Source organism: Lissotriton vulgaris, chromosome 5 (assembly GCF_964263255.1).
Source record: "Lissotriton vulgaris chromosome 5, aLisVul1.2, whole genome shotgun sequence".
Taxonomy (NCBI): Eukaryota; Metazoa; Chordata; class Amphibia; order Caudata; family Salamandridae; genus Lissotriton; species Lissotriton vulgaris.
The window spans coordinates 1,989,410,997-1,989,421,239 of NC_141693.1; the positions used below are offsets into that span (position 1 = coordinate 1,989,410,997).

Sequence of the window (10,243 nt, forward strand, 5' to 3'; positions counted from 1 at the left end):
ATGTCACACAGCCTGCAATGGCAGTCTGCACAAGTGTGGTGAGGGGTCCCTTAGGGTGGCACAATACATGCTGCACTCTAAGGGACCCTCTTTTGTGCCCATGCCCTAGGTACCAGGGGTATCATTTACTAGGGACTTGCAGGGGCATTTTCAATCCACAAACACCTAGTGATCCTGAAATACTTGATGGTAACATGCCACTATTGTCTTGTCTTCCAGGCAGAAGGATGGACACCAGCTCATTTTTTGCTGTCGACATCCTCCGCAAGAGGTTGCATGAGAGAATAGAGGAAGCACGGGGACAGGTATGCGTTTCTTTTGATTTATTTTCATGTGTTGCTGAAAATGCCACAAGATGAAAGACCTTTTGACTGTGGGAGTGTGTGACATTGATCCACATTCGGTCCATCACTTGTTGTTTTTGCAGTTGCCGCCCTAAGTGCGCTGGGGATGCCCAGACGTGGGTCCCAGGCACTCCACACCACTTGGAGTCAAGCTAGCCGGGCTGATGAGAGGTGTTACCTCGAAACCGGTCCGGTCCTCGGATGCTTGATTCCGTTCTGGGAAGGACATGGCTTTTGTAGTTCGGACTGGACTGTTCCCATGGGGCAACAGGGTCAGAGCTGATTTGCATATCGCCATTGTCTAACCCAGGGTGGTGTGGAGTGCAAAAAAACGATGGATTTGGGCCCAGATCTTTTGACTGGGGGAGTGTGTGACATTGATCCACATTCGGTCCATCACTTGTTGTTTTTGCAGTTGCCGCCCTAAGTGCGCTGGGGATGCCCAGACGTGGGTCCCAGGCACTCCACACCACTTGGAGTCAAGCTAGCCGGGCTGATGAGAGGTGTTACCTCGAAACCGGTCCGGTCCTCGGATGCTTGATTCCGTTCTGGGAAGGACATGGCTTTTGTAGTTTGGACTGGACTGTTCCCATGGGGCAACAGGGTCAGAGCTGATTTGCATATCGCCATTGTCTAACCCAGGGTGGTGTGGAGTGCAAAAAAACGATGGATTTGGGCCCAGATCTTTTGACTGGGGGAGTGTGTGACATTGATCCACATTCGGTCCATCACTTGTTGTTTTTGCAGTTGCCGCCCTAAGTGCGCTGGGGATGCCCAGACGTGGGTCCCAGGCACTCCACACCACTTGGGAGTCAAGCTAGCCGGGCTGATGAGAGGTGTTACCTCGAAACCGGTCCGGTCCTCGGATGCTTGATTCCGTTCTGGGAAGGACATGGCTTTTGTAGTTCGGACTGGACTGTTCCCATGGGGCAACAGGGTCAGAGCTGATTTGCATATCGCCATTGTCTAACCCAGGGTGGTGTGGAGTGCAAAAAAACGATGGATTTGGGCCCAGATCTTTTGACTGGGGGAGTGTGTGACATTGATCCACATTCGGTCCATCACTTGTTGTTTTTGCAGTTGCCGCCCTAAGTGCGCTGGGGATGCCCAGACGTGGGTCCCAGGCACTCCACACCACTTGGAGTCAAGCTAGCCGGGCTGATGAGAGGTGTTACCTCGAAACCGGTCCGGTCCTCGGATGCTTGATTCCGTTCTGGGAAGGACATGGCTTTTGTAGTTCGGACTGGACTGTTCCCATGGGGCAACAGGGTCAGAGCTGATTTGCATATCGCCATTGTCTAACCCAGGGTGGTGTGGAGTGCAAAAAAACGATGGATTTGGGCCCAGATCTTTTGACTGGGGGAGTGTGTGACATTGATCCACATTCGGTCCATCACTTGTTGTTTTTGCAGTTGCCGCCCTAAGTGCGCTGGGGATGCCCAGACGTGGGTCCCAGGCACTCCACACCACTTGGAGTCAAGCTAGCCGGGCTGATGAGAGGTGTTACCTCGAAACCGGTCCGGTCCTCGGATGCTTGATTCCGTTCTGGGAAGGACATGGCTTTTGTAGTTCGGACTGGACTGTTCCCATGGGGCAACAGGGTCAGAGCTGATTTGCATATCGCCATTGTCTAACCCAGGGTGGTGTGGAGTGCAAAAAAACGATGGATTTGGGCCCAGATCTTTTGACTGGGGGAGTGTGTGACATTGATCCACATTCGGTCCATCACTTGTTGTTTTTGCAGTTGCCGCCCTAAGTGCGCTGGGGATGCCCAGACGTGGGTCCCAGGCACTCCACACCACTTGGAGTCAAGCTAGCCGGGCTGATGAGAGGTGTTACCTCGAAACCGGTCCGGTCCTCGGATGCTTGATTCCGTTCTGGGAAGGACATGGCTTTTGTAGTTCGGACTGGACTGTTCCCATGGGGCAACAGGGTCAGAGCTGATTTGCATATCGCCATTGTCTAACCCAGGGTGGTGTGGAGTGCAAAAAAACGATGGATTTGGGCCCAGATCTTTTGACTGGGGGAGTGTGTGACATTGATCCACATTCGGTCCATCACTTGTTGTTTTTGCAGTTGCCGCCCTAAGTGCGCTGGGGATGCCCAGACGTGGGTCCCAGGCACTCCACACCACTTGGAGTCAAGCTAGCCGGGCTGATGAGAGGTGTTACCTCGAAACCGGTCCGGTCCTCGGATGCTTGATTCCGTTCTGGGAAGGACATGGCTTTTGTAGTTCGGACTGGACTGTTCCCATGGGGCAACAGGGTCAGAGCTGATTTGCATGTCGCCATTGTCTAACCCAGGGTGGTGTGGAGTGCAAAAAACCGATGGATTTGGGCCCAGATCTTTTGACTGGGGGAGTGTGTGACATTGATCCACATTCGGTCCATCACTTGTTGTTTTTACAAGATGAAAGGGCACACATGTCCAGTTGTGGGTTGAAGACTTTGAAGGAACATAGGTTTCAACTGCATGTGAGCATAGCCATGGAGGACATGTGACACATGTCCGGAGCCTGCCAGGGAAATTTACTTTGGATTTCAAACTAGGGGCGCACAAAGATTCACAACCTTTAGAAATGGAGACTCCAACTCTCCTCAAATATGGACTCCTCAACCCTGTTTCCGGCTAACTGGCCTTTATCGATATTGGTTGAAAACAGCATTCATCTTGTATGGACTAATTTTCCTTACACCCTGCCAACTGGCCTGCAGTAGCATGCCATGCCATTACAATTCCCTCCCCATCACATTTGTTATACACCAGCCTGCAGACTTCTCGTATACTTCCTTTCACCTTTGCTGTCTCGTCTGATTGTTCTACACTGTTTTACTTTGTTTTTTAGAAAAAAGAGATGAAAAGCGAGAACGAAGAGATAGCCAAGAAAGGAAGGGAGCAGCACTGTATTGAGCTGAATTGCCTGGTTTGCATTTGGTTCTCCAGTCTGGCGCTGAATGATCCCCTGCCCTACAGCACTCAGGATCACAGTTCACATTATTCTAAATGCACCTCAAACACTGTAAATGACGGCAGCCTGGGAACGTGACAAATAAACACGGTCGTGCCTCCAGGCCATCTTTATTTACAAGTGTTTCCTGAGGCATTTGTGCCTCATGGGAATATATCTACGGACACCCAAAGGGCCGCGTCCCACAGTTTGAAAACCTTTGCCCTAGACTCTGTGGTGATGGACCGAAAGCGGGCCTTGTCTCAAGTCACAGGGCGTGCCTGCTCTACTCTCTGCCAACTGACATGGAGAGTAAACTCCTAGCGGTGTGAGCGTTCACCCAAAAGCGTATTGCAGAATCGGTGGGCTTGCTGTCAAGGTACATCTGATAGAGACTTCCAGCCGCAGATTCCTTACCTTAGAATAATCCCCAGGAGGCAGCCTGGATGCAGACATTTTTTGTGAGCAGTAAATCTGTGTGTTGGTAGGTGGCGTTGCTTGGCTCCATGTGACATCGTCGGTGCTGAAAGGGATGTAAGCGGTACCTATATAGGCGCCACGCCAGCGTATTGACATTCGTTTTTTTTTCTGTTCGCATGAGTCAGCACATACCCGTAGAAGAACTACTTAGTTTTTAGGTCGAGGGACCGTTAAGCTGCGAAGCAGCTTCCGGTCCGGAGCATTAATGTCTCTCAGTAGCTCACTAGATCCCGCCTCCTTGCCCCGTCTCTTCTCCATTGGCTGGCTTCCTAAACGGAGGCCAGCCATTGGAGGAGAGATCCGTCCTTCCGATGTAGCCCCGTCCTTTTCGGATTTGGGGGCGTAATTTTTGCTGTTCTTTAGACAGTGACGTCGTCCGTCAGTCAGCACAGCAAAACACGCCCCCAAATCTGAAAATTTCCTAAGCTTTGTTGCCGCCATTGTTGCCCAGCCGGCGCCAAGTACGGTGATGCAGCGCACATGCTCCGGCACAAACTGCGGATGGGGCTTCCGCCCAGCGCCTCGGAGCCCAGCTGCAGTCTTTTCCGCCCCTTCTGCCATCGCAAGCTGTGCGCTAGAGCCTGGACTGGGAGCCGGAGCTTCATTCTGGCGGCAGCAGCAGCGGGCATTGTGCTGGAGACTGTAAAGCGTTTTGGCAACATTGGGTATTGTTCGCGCTATTTACAAATATACAATTCCGAAAAATTGGTAATTTTTGAACTCTCTGTAACTATCCATGTAAGGAAATAGCTCGACTGTAAAGCGTTTTGGCAACATGGGTATTGTTTGCGCTATTTACAAATATAAAAAGAAAGAATTCATGTTGCCTAAGAATATCGGTCTGTGCTATCATTAGTAATGTTAGCGCTCTAGCTCTTTGTTAGTCCATGCGTGTCCTTTCTCTATTTCCTTGTACTTTGCTGTCATCTGTTTTTGGCTTTTAAAATGGCTGCTACGGTGCCGGGGCTAAGTCTGCGAACCAAGGATCGGTAAAATGGCTGCTACGGTGGCGGGGCTAAGTCTGCGACAAGGCGATTTGGTGTGGTGAGTACAGCTATCTGGTGCAAAGAAGTAACGGGAGAGTGAGCGATGTTAGCTATTCTTCTGCATAGTCTGGAATGGTCTCTGAGAAGGGAGCAGGCCACAGAGGATCCCAGTGGATAGTGGTGCAAGCGTGCAGTATTACTGACCGAGGATGCGAGTGAATCACAAATGGTCCTTGTAGGAGGCTAGAGCAGATCTGAGAATGCCCTTGGATGAGAATAGGTTCAGGCTTAAGAGGGTCCTTGGAGGGGTCAGCGGGATGTTTAGGATACGGAGTATTGCATGAGTTCTATCGTACAGCGCTGTGACGCCTTCGGGTAAAGTCCGCGCTTTATAAAAATGCATGCATAAATAAATAAATACCACGAAGGATACAGGGCAACTCGGGGGATGAGGGGGGGTCTTAAAAAAACTATAAGATCGCCGAAGGTTGGGCAGCAGATCACTGAGGAAGGAGTTCAGGAGAAGGCACAGGTCCAGTTTGCAGGGGGTCGAATCCTAGTAGGCCATATTGGTTTACACAGGTAAGGGGCACCGGTCATTGCTGATTTCTTACGTATTGGAAATAAGGCTGACTATACATAAGGAGGAGATAGTTTAACCTGGGGAGAATCTTCGGAACAGGACGTGAGGGTTTTTTTTTGAGAATTGGTACTAGCCAGTCAGTAATTGCGGATGTAGGTCAGGTCTTCCATGAATGAGAGAAAAGTGAACAGGCGACGTTAGAAGGTAACTTTCTTTTTTGGGTGCGGGACATATCGGAGATGATCCCCAATGGTCTGGGGTGCCACAGAGAATCTGTGATTGTGTGAAAGTGAATATGCAGGATCCTTAGTGGGCCGCGAGTTTGCCATGTAGTGGTTCTGGCATAAGATTGGGCATGTCTTGGGGAAATGTGAAAATCTTATGAGCATTTACAACCCTGGAAGACTATTTATTTCTTCTCGTCAGGAGTACATTTCCAGCCGTTCTCAGTATTGGAAAATATTAGAGAAGAGCTGGTGAAAACCCCTAAACCATGCAAATCAGTAGGGATGCACAGACTCAAAAGTACATTCCAACCCACATTCCAACCTCAAACAAAACATCGTGGGTCAAACCTAGCCAGGTACTATCCCTAGTTTCACCCTCTCTGTGTGCACCGGAGGTGGCCAAAATGCACTAGTTTGTCCCTGGATTTGTTTATTAGAACAAAGTTTCTAAAACTTTCTTCATATTCTTTTTCACTGCCGTGTGGATGGCTACCTCTGTAGCTATTATTCGGAGTCAATATATATGCAGGTGGTTATTTCTGAACTGCTACTGTGGAGGTGTGCTGATGGCAGGAGCAGTGTTGGCTGTTGTAGTAGGGGAACCATGCAGTGGTGTTACGTGGGGGAAGCTGCAATGGTAATGAATAGAGGAGGTTTTGGAAGAAGATGTTGTGATGATGAAATGGGAGATGAAAACGTAGGAGAACTCTGCAGTAGTGATGCTGGTGTGTGCGTGGCTCTCTGTGTGTGTGTGTGTGTGTGTGTGTGTGTGCGCGGCTCTGTTTGTGTGTGTGCGCGGCTCTGTGTGTGCGCGGCTCTGTTTGTGTGTGTGCGCAGCTCTGTTTGTGTGTGTGCGCGGCTCTCTGTGTGTGTATGCGCGGCTGTGTGTGTGTGTGTGCGCGCGTCTCTGCCTGTGTGTGTGCGCGGCTCAGTCTGTGAGTGTGGCTCTGTCTGTGTCTGTGTGTGTGCATGGCTCTGTCTGTGTGTGTGTGGCTCTGCCTCTGTGTGTGTGGCTCTGTCTGTGTGCGTAGCTCTGTCTGTGTGTGTGTGTGCGCGGCTCTGTCTGTGTGTGTGTGCGCGGCTCTGTCTGTGTGTGTGTGCGCGGCTCTGTCTGTGTGTGTGTGTGTGCGCGGCTCTGTCTGTGTGTGTGTGCACAGCTCTGTCTGTGTGTGTGGTTCTGTGTCCGCGAATACTCTCTACTACTCTCTAATGCTCACCTATTGCCATTGTAAATGACAATTCCATTTATTTATGTTTTAAAAAAACAAAAAATGAAAAAAAGTCATGAGCAATGCCAATAGCTCTACCTTTAATAATGCCGAGACCATTGCATTGTAAATGCTTGTTTTGACTGACCTTTAGTTGAGTTTTTGCAAGAATTTGTCTCCTGGTTCATTGAGGATGTCAGCCACGAAAGATGGTTTTGAGCCTTATGGTGCCTGTCACCGACAGGTGACACGCCCACATTTAGTGTGCCTCTGGTGCTTGGAGTGCGACAATGACTCCAAGATCTGCGCTGATTGCTGTGCCATGCACCCAAAGGCCTTGAGAGAGCAGTTCCTTAAGATATGTTTGACGCTCATGATCTCAGTTGAGAGGTAGGTCCCGAGATGAGTCCCTCTAAATACTCGTCCTCGCAGTTGAGGTCGTCACTGCCTGGTTGAGCTGTGCGCTAGGAGAGCAGGAACACAAGGGGTTCTGCTCGACTCACCACGAAGCAGCCTCCATTAAGTAGAGGTCGGGGAGGGCAGGACAGCTGGGAGGCGGGAGCGGGAGTTGCCGCGGGGGCAGTAGCACATGGCATGCACTAGAACATCTGTGCCACAGTGACCAAATGTTTTCCATAACCTCCAGTGGTAATTTTACTCCTGTAGGGCAGTGTGCCTTTGGGCTGGTGCCAGGTTTTCAGTCCCATACTCTTCACATCCCTCTTTCATCACATGTATACAACTGGACCTAACCATTCCTAGGAAACCCTAAAAGGCTGCGTTTTTCATGTCTGCTTCTTGGTTTTCTTAGCTTAGCTGGGAAAGGAAACCAAGACCCCCTAAAGCATAAATAATCTGAAAAAAGACTGAGTGCTTTTGCCTGAGTGATGGCAAGAACACAGCACGGTGTGTTAAAATGTGATTCCGGTTTACAATAACCTGGGTGAGCGATCCATCACTAAGTATGGTGATTTCACAATCTGTTAACTTTTTGAGATCATGCACTTGTTTATGTAAAAAGATTGTTGATCACAGGAGTATTTGTTAGCTGATAGTGAATAACTTTGCCATGCAACGAGACCCCCTAGCTCTCCCCAAAACTGTACACACTCAGTCATTGCACTTGAACCATCTTCTGGCCCTCTGAAGGTTTGCACTGTGCAGAAAGGAATATGTTGAAGGAAGCAGGGTTTTATTTTGTTAAACGCTATGTTGGTGTTTTTGTGGATTCACTTATGGGCAGTTTTTTATTTATACAGGTGGCGGGTAGCAGCACTCATTTTATTATCACCAGAACCCAGAGCAAGATTTATTTATTTTTGTGATTTTCTAGAGCATGACATGACCTATAGACATCAGCGCACTGCACAAAAAGCAGAACGTATCAATAACAAATTGAGAATATACAAGTAACATTAATGGTGGAGAGAAGACTAGGAAATATTGGGTAGAACAGTGTCAGAAAGAGGCGTGTAGGGGGATTCAGAACTAGGCAGGCTTGGTATTTGATAGTCCTGGTAGTCCGCATGACCATCTTTGTGCTTATATTTTTAAGTGTATTTGTTTTTTGTTTTTTATTTAGTTAAATTGAGCACTGGTTGTAGGGGAGGCAGAGATTCCAGAGGGTTAATCAGGTGAAGTGTGGGTAGCAAAGTGTACCTGCGATTAGGCTGAAGTCTAGATCTCCTTCCCATTAGCAGCAAGGGTTGCAATATCTGAACAACACAGACTGGAGATCTGATGCTTTGATATCCCCGATAGAGGCAGCCTGTGTGCTTAAGGCGGTAGTAATGGTGGTTTGTTTCCCTCTGCCAGAACTCTATTTGTAGGAGCGAGGATGGGGCTGTGGGCTAGGAGGAGACGCCAATTACTGCTGTGATTTAGGCACCACTTGTAATCCCTGGGACAAAGGTGATAGCCAAGACCACTGGGGCTAGGGTGATGTCTGGCTGTCCTTGAACAGAGTTGCTTCCAGGCTGCATTGGTTTTTCTATGGTATTGTTACTTTGTGAGACTAGAATACTTTAAAAGGTTCTCTTTTCCTTTACATTCCATCTAGGGCTCCTCAAAAGGACTGTCTCAAGAAGAGCGGGAAAAGAAACGTCAGCGCAGGAAGCAGGAGCGAGAACGAAAGAAAAGAAAGAGAAAGGAGATCAGGAAAAAGATGAAAGAAGAAGACGACGAGAAGGCCCAAGGTGTGGTGGGCGAGCCAGTGGTCCCAGATCAGAAGGCCACCGCCCAAGTTACAGACACATTCACCATGGTCTTCAACAAGGTGGAAATCCCTGAAGATGCGGTGAGCAAAGGCCCCCAGCAGAAGAGGGAGAAGAAGAAAGAGAAGCTGAAGGGAAACCTAACTCCGCTGACTGGCAAGAACTACAAGCAGCTGCTGAGCTGGTTAGAGGCCAGGAAGAGCAAACTGGAAGAGCTGAAGGAAAAGGATGAAAAGAAAGCCCAGGTACTGGAAACCAAAATGAAATGGACCAATGTCCTATATAAGGCCGAAGGGGTCAAGATTAAGGACAACGAGGTCTTGCTGAAGGCGGCCTTAAAGCGGAAGGAGAAGCATAAGGTTCAGCGTAAGAAACAGTGGGAGAAGAGGACTGAGCACACAGAGTCCAAGATGCAAAAGCGGCAGGACAAGAGGCGGCGCAACATTCAGAAAAGGAATAAGGCCAAGGTGGAGAAGAAAAAGGAGCGGGCTCGCAAGAAGGGCCGGGTTCTGCCCGAAGACCTCAAGAAGGCCTCTCTCAAATGAACCAGATTTTTGCCTGTATGTACACTGGGTGCTCATCAGGGATCTGCGTATAGACTACATGTATAGTGACTGATGCCTCTGTTAACAGCTTTGCCACCTCTTCCCAAGCTAAGGCCTTCTTTTGTTGAACCAGTTCTCCCCTGTTGCCAAAGATGGGCTTTGATTGAGCAGAGCTACGAAATGTAATTTGAACAGGAGTTGAGGTGCTCATGTTTGTTCTAAACCATCAAATGCCTTGAAGATCGTCTAGTCCATGATTTTTTAAACCTATCGCCCTGATATTGTTGGTGTTCCATCATGAGCAGAGTGATTCATTTTGTAAAAAAGTTTCCACTTCAAACTTGAAGTTTGTCTATTTATTCAATTCACATTTACTCTTCATGTTCAAACAGTGCTTAACTTTTTGCGTTCCAGGTTCTTGTGTAACCACTGTGGACCTTGAGATTCTGTTCAATGAATCTTTCTTTTATGTAGATTAACTTAGTGTTCACGGAGGGGAACTATGGGGATGGAGGGAGAAGGTAGAGAAATAGAAAATCAGTGAATTGGATGGAAAGAGTGGGAAAGAAGGAGCAGAAGAGGCTGATGGAAGGAAGCAGAGGAAGGAAGAAAATAATTGTTTGCCCATTTTGGGGAACACATTGTTTAAAATGTTTTAAATATTCACTCCACTTTGTAATCTGCACACAGGGAACTTACACCTAGATTCA

General features: G+C 48.6%; 1 protein-coding gene across 1 annotated transcript; it reads left to right on the plus strand.

Moving 5' to 3' along the window:
- Window positions 1-221: 221 nt before the first annotated feature.
- On the plus strand, window positions 222-9,873 carry LOC147717959 (surfeit locus protein 6 homolog). The gene is made up of 2 exons (XM_086920592.1): window positions 222-305; window positions 8,835-9,873. Exons 1-2 carry the CDS (start codon window positions 228-230, stop codon window positions 9,531-9,533), a joined length of 777 nt encoding a protein of 258 aa, XP_086776718.1. The 5' UTR covers window positions 222-227; the 3' UTR covers window positions 9,534-9,873.
- The last annotated feature ends 370 nt before the right edge of the window (window positions 9,874-10,243 follow it).

Bases quoted from the DNA above. Each gene is read 5' to 3' on its own strand.
- LOC147717959 (XM_086920592.1), top strand. From the start codon at position 228: ATGGACACCAGCTCATTTTTTGCTGTCGACATCCTCCGCAAGAGGTTG. The intron at 306-8,834 runs GTATGCGTTTCT...CATTCCATCTAG, and splicing joins TAGAGGAAGCACGGGGACAG to GGCTCCTCAAAAGGACTGTC.